This window comes from Eretmochelys imbricata, chromosome 7 (assembly GCF_965152235.1).
Source record: "Eretmochelys imbricata isolate rEreImb1 chromosome 7, rEreImb1.hap1, whole genome shotgun sequence".
NCBI lineage: Eukaryota > Metazoa > Chordata > Testudines > Cheloniidae > Eretmochelys > Eretmochelys imbricata.
The window spans coordinates 103,551,972-103,574,447 of NC_135578.1; the positions used below are offsets into that span (position 1 = coordinate 103,551,972).

At 41.1% G+C, this 22,476-nt stretch overlaps 1 protein-coding gene and 1 long non-coding RNA gene across 4 annotated transcripts in view; both read right to left on the bottom strand.

Moving 5' to 3' along the window:
* Positions 1–169: 169 nt before the first annotated feature.
* Positions 170–6,114, bottom strand: LOC144268251 (uncharacterized). Its single transcript, XR_013346717.1, has 3 exons — positions 6,019–6,114; positions 3,132–3,358; positions 170–1,424 (listed from the first exon to the last, which is right to left on the bottom strand). It is a non-coding gene; the product is annotated as an uncharacterized LOC144268251 (long non-coding RNA).
* A 4,143-nt stretch (positions 6,115–10,257) lies between these two features.
* EDRF1 (erythroid differentiation regulatory factor 1) overlaps positions 10,258–22,476 on the bottom strand; it is a 49,577-nt gene continuing 37,358 nt past the window's right edge. For 2 of the 3 annotated variants that reach the window (XM_077822925.1, XM_077822924.1), the window contains 4 exons: positions 18,419–18,572; positions 16,727–16,842; positions 15,249–15,415; positions 10,261–11,839 (listed from right to left, as the gene is read on the bottom strand). In XM_077822925.1, the coding sequence (XP_077679051.1) occupies positions 11,695–11,839; positions 15,249–15,415; positions 16,727–16,842; positions 18,419–18,572 (582 nt within the window). In that variant the 3' untranslated portion in view covers positions 10,261–11,694. Of the gene's footprint in view, positions 11,840–15,248; positions 15,416–16,726; positions 16,843–18,418; positions 18,573–22,476 lie in introns of all 3 variants that reach the window. The other variant, XM_077822926.1, reaches the window with a different exon arrangement.

Consider the following 22,476-nt stretch of genomic DNA (forward strand, 5'->3'; position numbering starts at 1 on the left):
AGCACAAACATTTGCTTAGATAATGGTTGGAGAGCATGGTAGTAAAATATTATGAAGCATTTATATAAATATTGCAAAAATTGTAGCAGTCATGGAGCTAAAAGTAGAATAATCCGTGCTACTATATACAATTTTCATGCTGTACTTTTCGACTCCTATGTCACCAGATCTAAATTTTTTGGTTTCTGTCCTTCAAAGAAAGGAGGTTTATTTGTAATAAGAAATACTAGTTTATTAGTGTTAATGAAGAAACATTATAAAGATACTCCTGTGGTTATATAGTTGTCCATGTTAGATAGGGTTTATAGTTTATCTGAGGCAGGAGAAAATTTAGCACTATAGGTACTTTCAGCTGATGTTAACATACATTCTTTTTCAAAGAAAATTTAAATCAAGATGTGCCCAATTATAATCCTCATGATTAAGATTTAAGTAATTAATCTTTAATGCGGGTAAGGGGACATGACATCACAGCACACCACATAAATGTCTCATTTGATTTATGTTTCTGTTGATTTAATTCAAAGTGTCTGAACTGAATGACATTATTTAAACAAGAAATTCCTTACCCAAAATAGTAGTTAAAAATCAGATTCCAATTCTGCTCTACAATTCATTTGGGTCAATGGACGTTGTACGTATGTATGTCACTATGACTCAGCCCAGTAAACATATAAGGGTTGTGACAAAGTTCCTCCTCCGCCTTGGTGGGTCCTGCGCTTATTGACGGATTTGCTCGCCTCAGAGGTTCACGGCAACCCTCAGTTTGGCCACTTTCGTGGCTCAAATCTGCCGTTCACTCAGTTAGCCTCATCACTGGCCAGCATGGGGAAAGGAAGAACAACAATCCCCACAGTCTCTGCTGATCCACCTAGTGGATCAGGGAACAGGCCAGAGACCTTCACCTCTGGTGGAACCCACAGTCTAGTTCAACTCCTCTGGTATCAAGTAGGGAGTTGGGGGAGGGGATGAGGGGAACCTGGGCCCGCCCTCTACTCTGGGTTCCAGCCTAGGGCCTTGTGGATTGCAGCTGTCTACAGTGGCTCCTGTAACAGCTGCATCTCCCTGGGGTACTTCCCCATGGCCTCCTCCCAACACCTTCTTTATTCTCACCACAGGACCTTCCTCCTGATGTCTGATAATGCTTGTACTTCTCAGTCTTCCAGCAGCATGCCGTCTGGCCTGACCCTGTCACAGGGTCCATAGTAGCTTGACTCCTTAGTCTGAGATAGACTTGCAGAAGTATAACAGCTGAGGGAATTACTTTGTATCAGTTTTTGCTTAAGTGCATTGAAAATCCTCACAAGGTGAAATCTTTAATTACTCTTCTCAAGAATAGTGGTCAATGCTGGTAGCAGAACTTCATCATAAAAATCTGCTAAAACTCTCTGGTGTTGCTGTGCTCTTTGGATGTAGGTGCAAGACTGTGTATAGACATGTCCCAAAGGAAAAGTGGAAGAGAATGATTAGAAAACAATTGTTGACCTTCTCTGTCACAATTCTCTCTAGCATGATTGAGTGTACACTAAGCCAAGCTGTATAGCGTTCAGATTCAACTATGTAATATTATTATGCCGTAGAAAATATGCAGTTCAGCTCGTTCCTTCTTTCAAAAATAAAACTACTGCTGCTTGAGGATTTGGAAATCTGCTCAGGTTCCCTGCAGTATACCACTCAGAAAGCTTTAAACTTTCAGCACGTTCGTAGTGTGAAATATGTCAGACATCTGAAAGCAGATTTATATGAAACTTACTGTTCAAGGGGGGAAAAGGCAGAAAAATCGACTGGGAATAGAGAGATGAGCATAAGTTTCTCTGATGGTTGCGTTTATTCCCTCGACAGCATTAGTATAAGATGAATTCAACTATTTGCCAGTTACTAAATTTAGACCCCTCTTTTAAACTATTTGTCTTTCTGGCAGACACCAACATCTATAATCCAATCTGAGTAACATATTTAGCGTACACAATGGTATAAAAGAAGTAGGGGAAGTGTAGTCCAGAAACATCATCCATTGCTTGCTGATAAACAGGAAATACTGATTGAATCACTTAAAGTTGCATCCTGTATACTACAGTTATTAATGCTACTGCATGATGTTTGTTGCAGGATACCTTTTAAAAAGACAATGAATAAAACTGAAACAGGTTCTGTTCTTGAGGATCTTATACTCCAAAGACAACAAGCACCTAATAATTTACAAAATAGCCCTTTAATTGTCTATTGGCAAGTAACTTAGGACTCAATTACACCTTCCTGCAAGAAAACCCAGGGATGTAAACACTACCAGATTCTCCTCAAGGAAGTTTGTCCTCAGTCATTCTGTTAGGGGATTTGCTCTCCCCATTGTTCAAGCCCTAGGGTTGACCTCCAAGCCCTGTGGACCACAGGAAATCAGCAGGCCAGGGGTCATCAGCATGGAGGCCCTGCACCTTTTACGAGTTATGTAGCCCTGGCCTTGCTTATCAGGGCTGCTGCGATCAGCAGCTGCTCTGAGGCCCCAGCATTGGAGGGAGGACCCCATGGGAAGACAGCAGTCTGGGGCTACGTTATCTTGCTCCCCGTAGGACTAGTGGGGGATGATGCACTCTCCTCCTAGTTTCTGGGATTTCTTAACATGGTTGTAACCTTGTGTTTATAGTGTCATGACAGTGGTGCCTAAAACAAGGGAACTGGGTGGTCTGGAACTTTATCAAGGGCTGGTCAGCACACTTTAGCTTTTGCTGAAAAGTATTTTGCGAATGCTTATTTGAAGGCCTGTTTGCGGGTGCATGGTCTGACAGGGTCGATGTTGCAAGTCAGTAACATGGCACTAGCAGGGCACGCTCAGATGTGCATGAAGCACATGGATCATCTGGTCACCACTAAGGGAAGAAGTACTGCAGCAGATGGATTAGCCTCTCTTCCAGCAGACTCTGCTGGCTTACAAGTCCCAGCTAGGGGTGGTCTAACAAACTTGTCCTCGGGTGAGATCTCAGCAATGGAGATTTCTGTTGTTATTGAATCCTATTCTGTCCAGGTAAGAGGAAATCACACCTTTTTGTCTTCATAAAACCTCCCACCAGTCTAACATGAAGCACTTCAGCTATTTTTTTTTTTAGTTTCAAAGGGATCAATCCAGCCAAACTTGCCTTCTCAGCTTCTGGGGCACAGAAGCACCTCACCCCACCTCTGGTCTTCCACAGCCATGAAAGCTAATCCAAGGGCGAATTCCGTCTCCCAGCTGATAACCACATCACTGTCTTCCCCAGAGCTCTCACAGAATTACCAAACTTGACAGGTGTGCTCTTGGGTGTGAAAGTAAGTGACAGGGATCCCTCTAAAGTAGAGGCTGGTGCTTCTCAGACTGGTACCATTCCTGTATTGGGGACAAGGTTCAGGGCTATTACTAATTAACAACAATGAAGCACTTATTGAGATATTTGGAACTGCTGAGGCTGTATACTCCTAAAAGCCTGGCTGTGTGGGATGGGAGAGGTCATTTACTAGCTGCCTTTCCATGCAACCCTGCTGCAGCGTCTCTTCACTCCAGAGGCTGCTGGGTCCGCATTACAGGGCCAGTCCTGTAGTGCTTTCTGCAAGAATCTGTCTGTGCTTCACAAACATTAAATTATATTTACGTTAGAAATACCACAAACCACACCACTACCGCACAGAGGCCTCCTTAAGTATTAATGCCGTCACCCCCTGCTCTAAGACTGCTGGAAACTGCTCAGAAAGAGGCATCGTTACTGAGTTGCAGTAGTCGTACTCCATTAGCCCTTGCTTTTACTCCAGGCAGGATTTTTTTTATTGACTTCCATTTTTCCCCATTTTTCTCCTGCCTTTTTCTGTAACTCATAAAAACATAAGGTCGGCGATACTAGATCAGACCAATGGTCCACCTAGTCCAGTATCCCGACTTCCAACAATGACTGGTGCCAGATGCTTCAGAGGAGTAAACAGAACAGGGTAATTTATCGAGTCATCCTGTCCCAGATTCTAGCAGTTGGAATTTCAGGACAGCAGAGTATAGAGTTGCAGCCCTGGCCATCCTGACTAATAGCCATTGAAGGCCCTATCCTTCAGAAACTTATCCAATTATTATTTGTATCCAGTTATACTTTGGGCCTCCACAACATTTCCTGGCAACGAGTTCCACAGATTGTGCATTGTGTAAAGAAATACTGCCTTTTGGTTTAAACCTGCTGCTTATAATTTTATTGGGTGACCTCTGGTTCGTGTGTTTTGTAAAGGGGTAAATAACACGTCTTTATTCATTTAGGCATTTCAAATTAGAGGCCAATTATGAAAATTTAGCCCCTATGTGTTGAAAAAAGATGCTTAATACACCTGTCACCCTTCCTCCCACCTTCCCTCCGACCCCCTGCAATACTTAGTACAATAAGATTAGTTTCTGCTCTGTTTAGGTCAGAACTTGGGTTGTACTTGTGAAGTACACTGGATCAACAGCTCAGGGGTTTATACATGCTTGGTTTCTGGCACTTTTTTGGAGCACTGGGTGAGTTACGAGGGAAAATTTACTTAGCCTAAGCCGAGAACATTTGGTTCCCACCGCCGCCCCGCCCCCGTGTATTCATAAAATCTCAGGCATTGAAAGAGTTAAAATATTTCTGTATCTATTAATGGGAAGGCATCTAAAAACTGAGCTAATGCTGGTTAATTTGAGTTCAGCTTGGTGAGAGCAGTTCATGTCCTAGAATTGTCGCCTAGCTGGAGCACTGCTTGAACATATTCCCCATTAGATGGCGTTTGAACTGTATTTTAGAAATAAAGTACAGAAACGGCGTGACAAGGGAGTCTGAGAGACCAGGTATCAATGTGGAGGTTCCTCATAAAAAATGCTTATTATTTCACAGAGGAGAAATGTTTCACTTAACTTCCCTAAGTCTGTACTTTGAATTGCACCAAGACCATACTACCCAGCTACCAGTCCATTAGTAGCTGTTCCTAAGCCTCAGACAAGAGATGAGCTGCCTGGCCACCTCACTACAGAGCAAAAGACAAGGTACATCACCCAGGTTATTTAGCGTTCTGGCTTGTGTCCTGACAGTCCCTGCTGTGTAATTTTGCTCAGATGCCTAACTGTGAGAAGACAAGAGAGTGAATTGCTGCTTATAAAACACAGAGAACAGAGTTATAGGTACTATAGCCATTCAGCTGTTTTTACAATGACTGGTCCACATGACCAACAGTGTCCACATAAACCACGTGAATCAGACCTTGATGGAGGAAGTTGGTCCCTATCCCAACAGGCAAAAATACATGGCTTAAGTTATGTTTATATTCCTGCAACAGCCATCTATAATTTACTAAGGGAGAATGCTCACAGGACGTACTAATTTAATTAAAATGACAAAAATAGAGACCCATACCTTGGAATGGCAGTTGGGTTAGTGATGGATTCCACTAACCTCACTTGGGGGAAGAGTGGTAACGAGATGAAACACAGGCCCCATTGCAGTAACCTGGTCTGACAACAACAGGTAACCTAACCACGTCATCTGCTATTGCGATAAACAACAAGGAGAAAAAGTCACAGGCGCTTTTTCTAGAGGCATCGAGCCACATGCATAGTGCTTTGCTCCAAGTTTCATTCATCTCTCCGTGCCCAAAGAGTGGCCAACACCCGCTTCTGAAAAACCCCAAACGCCGCAGAACAATTTGGGCTTGCTCCTGTTCCAACTGACATCTTATGGCAAAGTGACCTTCAAGTTTTGGGGGTTCTAAGGTACAACTGATGGGGGTTGTCATTCCAATTTTCATTTATGGGGGCTAACAAGAGTCAGCCAAAAATCGGTTCCTCGGCTGTTGCCCAGCTTCCTTGTTTACAGCAAACAAAATCTGAGCACAGCAAGCAGTCAGCCTGGCTTTAATTTCAAGTGTTATTAATTCTGATTTAAAAGAATTCAAGTATCTAAAGATGCTAGATGTAGAAAGGTGCTTTAGCGGACAGCCTGCAACATTATTCTCCAGGAAAGAAAAGGTGATACGGGGAGTTAGAGATTTAATATTTACTTCTTTTGTGGCAGTTGGTACTGGCTTCATGAGAACTACAATCACAGAACACTCTGAAGTGGCCCAGCTCTAGCCAAAATAGCAACATGGAATCGCAGCATGACACTGGTGCCTTTGTGCATGTCTGGATACACAGAAAAATAAAGGAATAAGTGTCCACTTCAAGGAACAAAGGAGAATTTTGCAGTGTTGCCAATGCTCACTGTTTTAACATGAATATCGTATTTGGTGCTTTTCTTAAAGGCCGAGTTCCTAGAGTCATGTTATACTTAAGACACTCAGCTTTCATTTAAAGTAAGGGATTGTCTACAGTTACTGAGGGATTGACCAGTGGTGGTCGATTTAGCGCAGGAGTGGGCAAACTTTTTGGCCTGAGGGCCACATCTGGGAATAGAAATTGTATGGCAGGCCATGAATGCTCACAAACTTAGGGTTGGGTGCGGGAGGGGTTGAGGGCTGTGGTTGGGGGTGCAGGCTCCAGGGTGGGGCTAGAAATGAGGAGTTCAGGGTGTGGGAGGGGGCTCTGGGCTGGGGTAGGGGAGTGGGGTGCAGGGGGGGAATGAGGGCTCCAGCTGGGGGTGGGGGCTCTGGGGTGGGGATGGGGATGAGGAGTTTGGGGTGTAGGAGGGTGCTCTGGGCTGGGACTGAGGGCGGGAGGGGGAGCAGGGCTGGGGCAGTGGATTGGGGTGCAGGAAGGGGTGCAGACTCTGGCTGTGAGTGCAGGCTCTGGGATGGGGCTGGGGATGAGGGGTTTGAGTAGCAGGAGGGTGCTCCGGGCTGGGATTGAGGGATTTGGAGGGCAGGAGGGGGATCAGGCCTGGGGCAGTGGGGTTGAGGCATGGGTGCAGGTTCCGGGCGGCACTTACCTCAAGTGGCTCCCAGAAGCAGCTCCCTTCTCCAGCTCCTATGCGGAGGCATGGCCAGGTGGCTCTGCACACTGCCCCCATCCACAGGCACCGCCCTGTCCACAGGCACCACCCCTGCAGCTTCCATTGGAGCATCTGAGGGGGCCATTGGAGTGTGTCGGAGCTGGAGGGGGGGCCATGCCACTGCTTCCGGGAGGCGCATGGAGCGGCCCCCAACCCTGCTCCCCAGCGGGAGCTCGAGGGCCGGCTTAAAATGGCTGGGCCATAGTTTGCCCACCCCTGATTTAGCAGGTCTAGTGAAGACCTGCTAAATCGACCGCAGATCACTCTCCCATTGACTCCTGTATTCCACCTGACTGAGGACCCTACTTACTGTGGGGTCCACACTACGCGTTATCGATGGGAGACGCTCTCCTGTCGACATTGCATAGTGTGGACCCCGCAGTAAGTAGATCTAAGCTACGTCGATTTGAGTTACGCTATTCACCTAACTCAAATTGTGTAGCGGAGATCGAATTTCCCCTGTAATGTAGACAAGGCCTAAGTTTCTACCTTTCATGGGTTCAGAGAACAGCTTGCAAACATGAACCCTAAATACACAAAAACTAGAAGACAAAAACAGTTATTCTTTTAATGCATGATTTTGTAGCTGCCTGACTTTCGACTGGTTCAGGTTAGCCATACCGCATTTTGTAATTTGAAGGGAAAAAAACAACAACAATCATTAGGGATATTGTGACACATATTGCAACCCTGCACATTATCTCTTGGAACCACTGTATTATATTCGTTAATGTTTTCTGTATGAACTGTGTTCTACTTCATGAGGGAGGGTTACCACAACTCCTCCGAGAACTGAAAACAGTGTGTGGGGGTAGGTGTGAATGCCCTGGGATTGTAAACGGATCTAGAGCAAAACCACCTGCTGGAATGGTTTGCATGTACTCATTCAGGCTGGGTGTTCCAGACACTACGAATCAAAGAAAGGGCTTATGGTATAAAAGGATGAACTAAATGACATGAGGTCTTCCTTTTGATTCAACAAACAGACAGGAGTTGGTCCTAGGGAAACCCCCAACCTGGAGAGAAGAGTTGGAAGGCATTGGCCTACCAAGGTCTGAAAGACTGATGGGCAATTTCTGATGTTTATTAGTAAGTGTATAGGAACTTTTTTTCAAATAGGTTTTCCCTCTAATGCTTTTGCCTTAAGAATAAACATGCTTGCTGAGAAAGCAGTAAGGATTATTGATACAAATGTCATTGTCCTCAGAGAAAGCACAGCTTAGCTGCTGTCATTAGACAAACTGGCTTGCTGGGATATCACAATGTACAGCAGGAAATGTGCAGCCTTAAAAACCTCTGGCCAGAAAGGAGTAGGACACAAATCCCTGCCAAGAGACAGGTGATGGCTGGACTCCTGAAACCCGACTGGGCACTCGTGGAGTGGATAATGGAAGGGGAATATATGTGCAGTTACCCCTCAAACTGTGACAGACACATCGGTGAAGGCGTAAACCCCAAAAGAAACATTGCCTCATCAAACATTGTTAGAACATGCATTAGGAAGGGAATGGGCTGGCTTTATGGATTTAACATCTTCACGTAGAGGACTCATATGGCCATATCCACTGTGCTATGTTCTAATTAGCTGGTGCAAGCTAAACAGGGTCAGGGTGGGTCACACCTGGATAGGAGACTTCCTGGGAACATGTGGAGGAGCTGGTGCTTATGATTCAGCAGTTAGTACTGTTATGGTGGAGGTCCTGATCCTGCAAAGACTTACACACATGAATAACTTCATACCTGTGAACTCCTAGGGATGCTATTTATGCATAATTTTTTTGTTGGATCAGGACCCAAATTAGTACTGAATTAATGGCCTCGTGTTAGAGTGTACCATGCTGCCTTGCAGATCAAGGCTTAAAAATGAGATCTCAACCAGTTGTAGCAACTATTGCACAAGTACTGGGGGGTGGATTTAAATCCTGATGCCCTGCTGAAATTCCAGTTGAGATAGTCAAAAATCACAAATAGCTGAAAATACCTGACCCTGCTCTTATAAATTCTGCAAATATTTAAAACTTTTTAAAAATTGCATTAGTTTACAGTACTAGATTGGGCTTCTAGCAGTTAAAGACCAATGCAATAACCAACGACAACTGGCCGTTAGTTTCAAAGTTTTATACTTGGTCATCAATGGATGGTTGTGAGTGCATTTCCTGGCATTCCAGTATCAGCACCAGTTGAGGAGCCAAAGAAAAGCTTGTTCATATTACTATGCATTTATTTGCATAGTTAGAGATTGTACACAGATGAAATGATAGCTATGTGGGTTTTTTTTTTCTCTCTTATCAGCTATTCAGTATTAAAGATAGGATCATGAAAGATTAGATATCCAAAAGGTGAGGCAGTGAGCAAGTCACGATGACGCCCACAGAATAGGGATGTTAACAGATGAGGTTATGTATATCAATGGGATTATTATTCCAAACTCTGACTGCAGCAAGACAAAGTTGTTTCCCAGCACTTCACAGAAGATGAGTTTTCATGCTTGAGGAAAAAGTTGTAGCTTGCTAACCACAAATGCCTGGTGAACACGTCAAAGAAGAACTTCTGTTTTCCAATCTAGTTTCCACTGCAGTGTGGAATTGTATCATGATTAGCCATTAAGAAACTTCAGAAGTTACCATTTTTATAGGGAAGCAAACTCAAAGGATTAGATTAGAAGTCTTTAGTCTCCTAGTTTACTTTTTGGCTCTCTAACTATAGCTCTTAAAAAAGAAAACAAACAAAAACTCCAGAAGAATCTTACCCTTTCTTACTTCACAGATGTTTGCTTTTGATGTAAACAGGAAAATTAAAAAAAAACAAAACAAAACACTGACGTTGCTAATCGTCCTCAGTTGATACTTTCCAAGCAATTGTATGGCCATCCTAGCAGAAATCTAGATTCAACATATTATTCATATGCATGCACCTCTGATTAAATGGCAAGGTCCAAAGTGAGCCATGACAATTCCAGAACCACTTGGGTGGCTGCATAATAATAGGTATGATTTGAAGACAAGGAGGCTGTAAAAGGATGTTCCCTTGGTGATACATTTGGTTTGTTCAATTGATGGGTCCTGATGTCTAATGAAAAAGATCTACCTTGACCTGCTGAGTCCAGGTCAGGTTTGCAGGGCTGATGAAAACAAATGTCTTATTCATAATATGAGCAAATTTAATATTAAAAGCAGCGAGATACTCTAAAAAATTATATGGCTTTTCATATCACTTTTCAGAGTAGAACTACAATCTAACATGATGATAATCAGGATTTCATGATGAGACCTACTTTTTTCCCCCCCTAATATAGGATCTTCCAGAATAAATACTGTTCAACTCTCTCCCTTACCCTCCCCAGTTCTCAAAAGAAAGGCAATGAAATATGTATCAGTCTTAAGCACAAAACACTGCTTTGATTTTGCACTAGTATTCAGAGAATTTCTAAACAACTTCAGACACAATTTCTTGCTTGATGTGAATATGGAGCAGACAATTAAAAATAGTAATGGAAGGTGCTGCCCAAGACTAACACCACTAGTAGATAGATTGCAGGGAATCTAGATTAATGACGAACACATATATAGTACTGTTTAACTTGTGGCTTCAATCCTATTTTGATTCAGGAGAGTTAGGAACAGGATAGCTATTCACCAAAATAAAAACTTGCATTTAAGAACTTCTGACAAATCAGATGACAGATCATTGTTGTACATACATAGTTGTAATACTTCTAATTTTTAGAGCAACACTAGTAAAAAGACTTCATATCTCATGCTTCTGAATTCCTCACTGACACTTGGGGAGAGATAGGACTTAAAACATGTAGCTAACATATTGAGATGAGACTAAAGCCTGATTTTCAGATTTCCGAGTGAAATTAATTAGAGCTGTGGATGCTCAGCACATATGAAAACGAGGCCTGTGGTTTTTAAACCTGTTTTCAATGTGATTGGGCAGTTTGTGTCTCTTGGACAGAAACATTAAATGATAGCAAAAATTAAAAAAAAAAATCACTTAGATTTGTATGTTCTAGTTTTAATAAATAAAATTTATTTAAAATATGCTTTATTATTTATTCACAGTTTCAAGTTTGAAGAGAGGATAATACTATTCCTGATAAAAAAATCAAAATACAGCTAACTCCATTTCACTCTGTGGTGAAAATGACATTCCAGCAAAGGCTAATATCCATGGAAAGTCTTGTATTGAAGCTAAAAAGGCACACATTTATATTTGTGCATGGTATTAACTGTAGTTAAAAAGGAAATATGTTTGCATATAAGGGAAATTTCTTTATACAGTTTCAGTTAACATTACTGGAAAAAGTGTTCCAATACCGCTTTGCTTATGAAATAACATTTTATACAAAAATATCAAACTGATCCAACTGTAACAGATTACATTTTTATGCTAAATATTTTATTTTGCATCACTGCAAAGCCCACGGCTTTTCAGAGAAATCAACTGTATTTCTTAAATGTAAAAGATTGGAAGTTTTACCTATAGATTTCCATTTTAGCACTTCACAAATGTAAAAACATTAATAACCAAATCATAATGGAGTTGTCATGGGATAGCAATGATCTCCTGTTCTTTCCCAGCTGTACTATGTTATAAATAGGCAATGCTTACCTCAACTTCAATAAAACTAAGCACCACATGGGACAAAGCTACTGACCCCATGTTTAACAAGGCACTGATATTTCTGCAATCTGTAGCAGTTTTATATTTAGCAAGTCACCGAATTCCTGTCTTATCAGCTTCACTGTTGAGTCAGCTGCTCCAGCAAATTTAAAATGACTTCTATTCTTGCTAGCAGAGTCACACTTTTGTTGGCAGTTGCACGCAATAAAAGGGAGTAAACTTGCTTGTTGGTCTTAAGAACTTCCTCCTCTTCATTACTGCCACTGAAAAAGGAACCATAGGTATCCTGAACTATTACATTGTATCAAAGCATAAACAATTACATTGTGCAAATACTGATTAAAACAGTGACTACCCATCAAAAATCTTCTTGTCCCTGGGATTCCATGACTCCTGGTTCTCCCACTACCTCTCTAATCACTCCTTCAGTGTTTCATTCCAAGTATCCACCTCACCCCTAACTCCAGCTTTCAGAAAGAGTCCTATGGGGCCCTGAGCCTCACCCTGTCATCTTTCTTTACAGTTTCTGGGCAGCATATGCACAAACATGACTTCAAAGTACCATCTCTATGTTAACTCCCAGAGCTATTTCTCCATGCTATACCGGTCTCCAAATTGAAATCTCAGCCTGCCTTTCTGACAGCTCTTCATGACTATTGAGCCACCAGTTTAAGCTCAATGGGGCCAACACAAAACTCAGTCTTTCCCTACACAAGCCCTTCTGTTTTCTCTGTCACCGTGGGCACCACCACCATTCTCCCTGTCACTGTTATCTGGGCATCATCTTTGACCTGGCCCTTTCTCTAGGTCCTCACACCTAAGAAATGTCTAAATCTTGCAGATTTTTCCTGCATAACATCTTTAGGATCTTGCCTTTCCTCTCCATACATAGCTAAATGTGTCATTTAGTCCCTTGTCATCTTGTGTCTTGGCTACAGCAGCCTTCTCCTTTCTGGCCTTGACAACTGCCATCTTGCCCCACTTATCCATTCAAAACATTGATGCGAAGGTAATTTTGCTGGCTCATCGCTTCAATTGTATTACCTTTCTCTCTGAATTCCTAAACTGGCTTCCCCTTCTCCAGTACATTTATGCCACTTTAGGAAATAAAACTCCAAAAGCCAGTTTTTAAAATCTCAGAAAAATAACAATGTTGCCACTGATATTACAGGTAATATATGTGACTAGTTGGTTTAATTGTAAATCCATCAAAAATTGCTAAGAAACAAAGCAGCAATTAGTTCATAACATTTGGCACAAAGCGGTGGAAGGTTTATTTAACACAGAGAACAGGTATACAATAAAAAAAGCCACTGAAATGCAAGCTATTGCCAGGATAAATTACAAAAATGCCTGGGACAAAACATCACTTTGAATTACTATTCCCCTGCTTACAATTTTACACAGCCAAATTCAGTTCTGCTTAAGCACTTAATTTTTAAAGACGTCTTGCTTTTATGCAGGTTTATAGCCAGATTGTAACTTTTGTGGCTTGAGCACTGCAATTTCAAAGATGGGGTAAAAATTTCCCTTCTGCATTCTCCTTGAATGACTGCATCAATAACCATGGATCAGCAAGAGGAATTACTCAATTCCCACTCTGACCAAGCTAACCATTGCTGTGGAGGCATGGGGGAGGGTAGGCATTTCCCCCAACCCTATAGACAGAAAATGAACTGGGCATATACTATTTGCACATTACATGTAAAACGGTTAGAGAGAAGTGAATTTAACTTACCCTCAATGCACTTCTACAGTTTTTGAATGACACACATTAGCTGTATTAAGTTTGTATGACAATAGCATTCTGCTTTTATTTTGCAGACCTTGAAAAATTACACACTATAACATAATTAAATTGAAGTGTATGTATCATGTATAGCCTATTAATTTAAACAGAATATTAGTGATTAGAACGGTAGATGGGAAAAGAAAGTCTAAATATTCTACTCTGACATCACACCCTCTTCAAGGCTATGAAGTATGATCGCACAAAACCAACACAATTACTAGTGTTAGTCAATTACCATACATGTCAATTTGTTTAAAAAAAGATTGATTATACTCTGGTCCTTGGCATTTTGTATATTTACACTGCCACCCTGTGGAAGCTTTTTTAAAAATTAAAGGCACCTTACTGCTGCTACACAAGAAAAAAAAAGTCAGACTCTTTTCTAGTCTTTTGTCCTTCCACACACACACACACCCCTCTTTCCCCCCTCTGCTTTATGGTCCTTGTATACAGGAGGATGGATGCTTCCCTAAATGGCATTTAGCCAAACAGCATCCAACATAATAGTACGTCAGCTGCTTAAAACCTGGCCAGCGACTGTATTCCAATGTGAAAATACAGACAACTGTACTTCGATCTTAATGCCAACTGTGCAGCTAATACAGCATTCAGCAATAAAGAAAAAAAAACTGTCAATGTACATGACCCTGGAACTAGCTAGAAGAAAAGGTTTTGTAAACATGACTCCAAAAAGGTGATTTTTGCTATTTATGCTATTTCTGATGTTCTACAAGCTGCCATAGTATCTACATAGTCTCAGCTGATGGGGTCACCACATATTTGCAGCTGATGAGATAAAATGTATTTTCTGGGTCCCCCTAGGAAAAATTAAATATAATTACATCCAAGAGGAGTGATACTGGCGTTGGCAATTATTACACTGCCATGACTCTATTCAAGAGAGCCCTTGAAGGTCAACACAAAAAGAAAAAGAAAAAAAGAAAGAGGCCATGTTTTTGTTTTGAATTAAATCCTAGCAGTTAGATACTGTTTGAGAACATAAGGAAATGCTTACACAAAAAAAAGATAATCCTTTAGGTTGCCACACCAATACGTATTTTAGAAAATATTACAGTTCAACCTTACTAAGCATTAGCCCAAAATTTGCACATAAAAACATCACTTCATAATTTTTTAGGTATAGTGGGAACTTCAGCATACCCTAAATGTCATACTTCAAACTACATAGTCATCTGCTAAGTTCAGTAATTTGCAGTGGGTCTCCCAGTGTCTGTTCGCAACGTTCGGTCATAGGTGGAAACGTAAGGTAGACCCACCCATGTCAAAGGAAAGCACATCCACCCAACTTGCGGCACAAACAATATATCACTATAGAAAGATGATGCCAAAGTCAGAGAGATTTTAGGCTACCTGCCAACAACTGATTGCTGTGCAAGTTAGAGATGATCTCTGTACACGTGTATGCACATCCCTCCCTCCCCCCTGCACACACAAAACACACACAGCTCGGGATGAGGGGCAGACAGAGAGAAGGAATGTCTGTTTCACCATGTTTCATAATCTACCAGGGACAATATAAAGTTTTGATCATTTTTCTTTTTGTTATGGCCTTTATTTTCTCTTCTCAAAATCTTACACAGCTCTTTGGAAATAACAGATACAAGAAGCTGCCCATACACAAGGAGCAGACAAGTTTTTTAGGTCATTCCCTCAGTTACACAAATCACAAAACAGTAAATTCTCAGAAGAGTAAGTCAGAGTTGACATGTAGCTTGATCATTTACACACAATCTTTCCAAAAAATACAAATTGCATATACAATTGCATTTTCTTGTGTGTATATAATATGTATAGATGCATCCTGGATTATATACATTGTAATTTTGCATTTTACCAAAGGTTAACAAGTCTCAACTTACCCAATTTTCTTTTTTGTTGATGTTAGCAATTTAATTGATTGGAGGAGGAGGAATGACAATCGAGATTCATATATAGTGAGGAGTTTTATTACTTCATCTTTATTAAGGTTAGAAGAGGAGTCACCAGGTGGTGTCTTCTCATCACTACTTTTGACATCCTCATTTATCTAAAAAACAGAAAGGCATTTCACCTCACCCAGCTAGCAAACTATATTTTTTAAATCAGGTTCAAATAGTACAATTTCAATTTAATTCACTTGTTAAAATATACAATGTTAATGTCAAAACTATTATTCCATGCTGTTTATGGAAATTGTTTTGGTAATAACTTATATCAGCACTGACAGGTTTCAGAGTAGCAGCCGTGTTAGTCTGTATTCGCAAAAAGAAAAGGAATACTTGTGGCACCTTAGAGACTAACAAATTTATTTGAGCATAAGCTTTCGTGAACTACAGCTCACTTCATCGGATGCATTCAGCATTGTTCACCAGTTACATAAGGCTGGCTGTGAAATTTTTCAAAGTTGCTTTAATATGTTCTATGTACTCCATCAAATTTAGTTATGAAAATAATGGGAAAGCATGGATTTTGGTAACTGGTTATCAGACGGCACTGGCAATCTGAGCATGACAAACGTATCTCTGAATAAGTAAATATTGCTGCTTATGCTACCATCAGGATCCCTGTGATAGGGCTTAACTGCAAATGACCTTCCAAATTTTTAACACTTCAGTGACATGGTGAATCTTAGTGGACAAATATCAGCCTTGTTCAAAAGAAGTGTACATGCAACTCTCAGAGACTTCAGGGGATCCATAAGTGTACTATAGATGACGACTACTACTACTGGAAAGGAAAAACATGTCCCATTATACAGAAATACATCGGTCCTAATCAATCTCTGCAGAACTATGAGAATTCAGAACTACATTTCTCTTTGAAATTTTGGCAATTAGCTTTAATAAAACTACAGTTACGTCCAGTATTACTAGGATTACATTAAAACTTGTCTTATAAACTTGAATTCATCTGGCCGAGTTACAATATGTCACGCTAATAATATATAATGATGTTTGCATATACTATTTTTGTCCTCAACATTTTAATGCAGAACTTCAGTTCTACTTAGATATCCAACTATTCCGGTGCTGTCTGACAAGGCAGAACTTGACAGGATTCTAGAATGGGTTTAGCCTCAAAACATAAGATAGTTTAACTTTTGCCTTCTCTTTGTGCCCATAGAAGGAAACATCAATTAGAACTGGTCAGAGAGGAGTATTTCTGGCATATATATGCTTATCCAGACACAATGAAGAGAATTTAACAAAAACCTGAAGATGAACTGTAATAACTTAATATTTAAAGAATAGTTCAATTACAATTTCAAAACCAGTATTTTATTCCCAAATGAACAGGTATAAGTGACTACACAAGGTTCAAAGCAATAGACAATCAGATCACTTGTCCTTTTGCTTACCTGTTCACATTCAGCTAAGAGCTCCTTTCTGATCAGCTGGAATGCACACTGGGTCTTTATCAATATGTCTAGAGCCCCAAACAGAGTCTTTAGTTTTCCAGCACTACTGTTTTGACCTAAAATTAGAAAGACATGAGCTCTGGACTAATACAGCTAATTTCATGCAAGGATTTCAGAGTGTCTTACAAAGGTATTACTATTTGTATTACTGTGGTGCCTAGGAGCCCTAGTCATGAACCAGGGTCCCAGGCATTGTACACACACAATACAGACAGCCCCTGCTCAAAGGAGCTTACAGTCCGAAGTATAAGACAAGAGACAACAGATGGATACAGACAGGGGAGTACAAGTACACAATATAACAAGACTGGTCAGCATGACAGGCAGCGGTCTCAGCACTCCAGCAGCCTAGCTGTTGTCAAGATTGAGGGTTTTTGGTTTTTTTCTGGGGCAGGCATTGTGGAAATGCTACAGACTAGGGACCAAATGGCTAGGCAGCAGTTCTGCGGAAAAGGACCTAGGGGTGACAGTGGACGAGAAGCTGGATATGAGTCAGCAGTGTGCCCTTGTTGCCAAGAAGGCCAATGGCATTTTGGGATGTATAAGTAGGGGCATAGCGAGCAGATCGAGGGACGTGATCGTTCCCCTCTATTCGACATTGGTGAGGCCTCATCTGGAGTACTGTGTCCAGTTTTGGGCCCCACACTACAAGAAGGATGTGGATAAATTGGAGAGAGTCCAGCGAAGGGCAACAAAAATGATTAGGGGTCTAGAACACATGACTTATGAGGAGAGGCTGAGGGAGCTGGGATTGTTTAGCCTGCAGAAGAGAAGAATGAGGGGGGATTTGATAGCTGCTTTCAACTACCTGAAAGGGGGTTCCAAAGAGGATGGGTCTAGACTGTTCTCAATGGTAGCAGATGACAGAACGAGGAGTAATGGTCTCAAGTTGCAGTGGGGGAGGTTTAGATTGGATATTAGGAAAAACTTTTTCACTAAGAGGGTGGTGAAACACTGGAATGCGTTACCTAGGGAGGTGGTAGAATCTCCTTCCTTAGAGGTTTTTAAGGTCAGGCTTGACAAAGCCCTGGCTGGGATGATTTAACTGGGAATTGGTCCTGCTTCGAGCAGGGGGTTGGACTAGATGACCTTCAGGGGTCCCTTCCAACCCTGATATTCTATGATGATTCTATGAAAGAGGAGACTGCTAAGGAGGCATTTTAAAAGGTGGCTAATACTTATGGGGGAGTGCCTCCCAAATGGGTGGGGACAACATAGGAGAAAGCACAAAGGTGCTTGCTTGAAAATTTCACAAGTGGGTAATGGACTAAAATAGGTCTTTCCCAGAATGTGGTTGTGTCCCAAAGCAGTGGAAGATTATTACTTTCTCAAAAAAATGGAGAAGTGGACAGTAACAATTTTAGTGTTGTTGTGGCCATGTTTGTCCCAGGATATTAGAAAGAAAAGGTAGTTAAGGAATATCTTTTACTGGACCATCTTCCATTGGTGAAAGAGATAAACTTTCGAGCTTACACAGAGGTCTTCCTTCAGGTCTGGGCTTGAAAGCTTGTCTCCTTCACCAACAGAAGATGGTCCAGCAAAAGATATTACGTTACCCACTTTGTCTCAGTAACAATTTTACTCTTTTTTGAGATTCTCCCACAGAGATTCTTTATTTGTAGTCCAACTTACTTGCCATCTGAAACTCTGCAAATGCTACTCTTTCCAACTGCACACGAAGGAGCTCACAGGGTGCATCCTTTAGGAGTTGAAAAAGCTTTACTGCTTTACTGTAATGAAGTTCAGCTAGTACTCGATGCTGTTTCCTTTGATGCTCATCGCCAACCTGTAACAGAAGTACATTATGTAGTAAGTGTTTAGGCATTCAGGTAACAGATGCAGTGAAAAAACTGCTTATGGGGGCAGATCACAGCCACAATCATTCCCCTGCTCAATCCACAATTATGAAATTTGGAAGAAAAAAAAAAATACAGGGTTGGCAATTTCCCAGGAAAAGCTAGTTTAAGACAGTGTGCTGGTAAATACTCATTTAAACTAGGAAAAAAATCTTAGAATATACTAATGAAAATTACTGAAAAATACTTAGCCATTTGATAACAGTTTTGCAGTAACAGAGTCTGTAATTTCAATTAAAGGAAATAAAACAAATAGCATACAACTTTAGATTGATGCTATTATCTTTGCTACCTCAAAGAAAAACTTCTGAATCTGGGAATTCCCCTTCTTTGTCCGGCAATGAAAATTATGTGTTCGTTTAGCAAATTAAGAAGGGAAATTCCCAGATTCAGAAATTTCAGTTTCTGTTTGAGATAAACTGCCCAGTCTAGTACTCTGCCTCTTGATCTGGCTGGCTGGAGTGCAACTACTTCACCTGAACTCAGTGAGGACTCAAGTCAGAATATTCCAACAGGATTGACCCACTTGACCCAATTCATGGCTATTCTGAGAAAGTTCATGAGGATGGCAAAAAGAGTCTTAGATACAGAAATTAAAAGGAAAAGTGTGTGGAAAGGCAGACAATATGAAGAAATGTTATAGCAAAATGCAGTTGAAAGAATAAAGACACCAGAACCACTGACTTTGGCTGAAACGTATGCGAGTATCAGAATCAGACTGAGGATGAAAGTACAACTACTACTACACTGCCATTGCCAAGTACATCAAAAGAAAGCCAGATCCACGTCGCCCAAAGACAATGAGGGTGAAGTATCACTTTTCAAACATATCCATATGTGATTTTAAAAACAAAAATCTTTTTCAGAACCGAAACAAAAGAAACTTGGGGGTGGGGGAATCATTTATTTATCTATTTTTACGGCTATATAAATAAAACAGGAAACGCTCCGCTCCTGCTCTCTGGTAACACAGAAACCTGCTCAGACTCTGCCAGTTAGGTAGCAATATTATGTAGTTTGTTTATGTTCCCTCCACCAATACCTTTACAGTTCCATGCAGCAATGCTATTTACAATGTCCTTTGTATCTTAATCCCTTACCTCAGGGTCTGAGAGGAGCAGACATCCAACTTCTCTGAGATAGCTGAGCCTAGACTGATGGCAATCCCTGTTCCTCTCCTCTCCCTCCCCCACCCCTTAGCATTTCCTTCCTGTCTCTTTTTATCAATCTTTAGCTGGTGTGCTAATTAATTCTTTAGCTCCCCCATGCTTCCCCACATTAATGGGTGCCAAAGCGATCAGAGTGCTGGCTTATCTGCTAGCACCCAGCACTCTATCACACTGTAATATTTCCTTTTCTGTTACTGACCTTTTCTGTTTTCAAGGAATGATCAGCTGTCTCAGGCCAGGCTACAAAGCACTCAACTGAAAGCAGGTAGCAGATGAACGGTTAGACGCAGTTACTGACAACTTGAGTGTGGAAACACTCAATGAAATACATGAAAAAGCAGTTACATTATTACAAGATAGCTGGAGTAATGTTCACAATGACCCGGTGATAGCTAACTGTGTGCAGATAGGGAATACTGTGGTTTCTGCATCAGTTAAATAGTTGATAGTGGAAGCAATAAGACTGGAAAGTACTGTGCGACACTGACAAGAGAAGCCAAGGCATTAGCAAATGAACTGCATGATTGTGATGCAAAGAGCTACTTGACAGACACAGAAAAAGATGCAAAGTATGGGAAGCGATTTGGAACAAGACATATGGGTTACGTACTGATGTGCATCACAATGGCTAAATCCACTTGGACAAGACTTTCATCAAATCATTTGGTGTAAATGTTGTAGATTTACAAAAAAATAAAAATCTGTAATCACCATCAGCCTGTAGCCTAGTTAAAAGGCCAAGCATCTGTAAAACCCCAAATTCCTGGTGACACATGATGAAACAGTCAAACGACATGCCTGGAAACACATTAAAAACTGGCTGCATTATTTCAGGATTAGGAGTGATTATGAGGCAGACCGTGAAGACAAAGTGGACAGTATAATTAATAATTAAGGAATTTACCAAGAAGCAAAGACCTCGGTCAATTGAAACCAGTTGCTGTGGCACTTGACACATCCCAAAGAGACATATCAACAATTGCTGTTGTACGTGAACAATGATTGATCTACTGATGAATGAAGATCTTGCACCACACAAAGCAAAAGTACAAGAGAGATTGCATGAGGCAATTACTCCTCCACACATCTTGCCCATCCTCCTTCATCCAATACACATAGGAAAGAAATGCTCAGCTGAACAAGAAGAAATTGCAAAGCAGTGGCTGCTCAACAAAAATTATAACTTTCTCCCTTTACTTGAATTAAAGTAGAAGCTCTGAATCCAAAAACAAATGTTCTCACCCATTATCAAGGAAAAAAGTTTCCGCTGTAACAAAGGTGGAAAAATCTGAAGAATGATGATAATCCATCTGACTTCATAGCACTAGTTTAGGACAAATCTTTTCAAATTTTGGATACATTCATTCAAAACTGAGCAATAGGTTTGGTCTATCCACTACACCATAGTTGGTCTTCTGCTCCAGAATGCTGCGTGGCAAAACGGACCTGGACTAGTAGTCTGCAACTCTGCATGCTTCTGACTGCTTAATGTTTCAAGCCTACAACTCTGCGTTGTTGTTGTTTTCATATAATGAAATTGGCTTTTCTTTATATAATATTGAAAAACTGAAATGAGTCATGACATTTAACTTCTTTGAGAAAACATCAAACCAAAAGTATACAGACATTCCCATGTTTAACATTATAATTATATATTAGTATGTCCACTGAAGATGTGTGTACAATCCTAAATTAATCTCTGAATCTACTGCTTTATGTAACCACAATTTGAATCCATATGTAAAACAGTGTAATGTGTGTGCAAAAGCAAAATAAAGTTAGAAAGCAACAAGCACTTTTTAAACCACCATTTCTTTATGTGATAAGCAAAACAACCCACTGCTATGAATACCAACCTTCAGCAAAAATAAATAAATAAATAAAATTGGATAAATGCCATAGAAGGCAAAGAAACTGCCAGTCTTCAAAGAGATCAGAATGTGTCTTATTAAACTTTTATACCGTGGTAATGCTAGAGGCCATGACCAGGTTGGGCCTCATTGAATTAGGCAGCATGCAAACACCGTGACAGCCCTTGCTTCAAAGAGCTAGTAAATGTCATAGGTCAGGATTTGTAAACAAAAATCCACTTCAGATTACAATCATTAAAAATATCACACACATGTATATATATACACACACACACTGCATACTCTCCATTATCTGACTAGCATGGAGGGCACGGATTATTAGGTTAATCAGGTATTCAGATAATCGAGAGAGCAGGAGCCATTCAGCAGCGAGGCGGCCTTCCCTGTAACCAGGGGCTCATCATCCTCCTTGCAGTCTTACCCTGGATTTTCTGCTCTACCCAGCTCACTCACTTCCATAACAGCATGGCTGCAGAGGGATCCCTGCACTGTCACGAGATCCCTACATTCATCAGATGTGGGCAGAACAGAATTCTCCTACCCCCAGCCAGGACTCTGCTCTCCCTTCCAAGACCACAGCTTCCCCCTACCGCATCTTAGCTATCACTAGCCCTGTGGCAGGACACGAAGCCCTCTACAGCTCTGCTGTCATGCCCCTGCTGACACTCCTATGACAGGGGCTGCAGAGCGCTCTTTGCACTGCTGCAGGAGCCATTCAGCAGCAGGGGGCCTCCCTCATGGCCAGGTTCACCATCCTCTTGGTCCTAGCCAGGGGTTTCTGCTCTATTATCCGA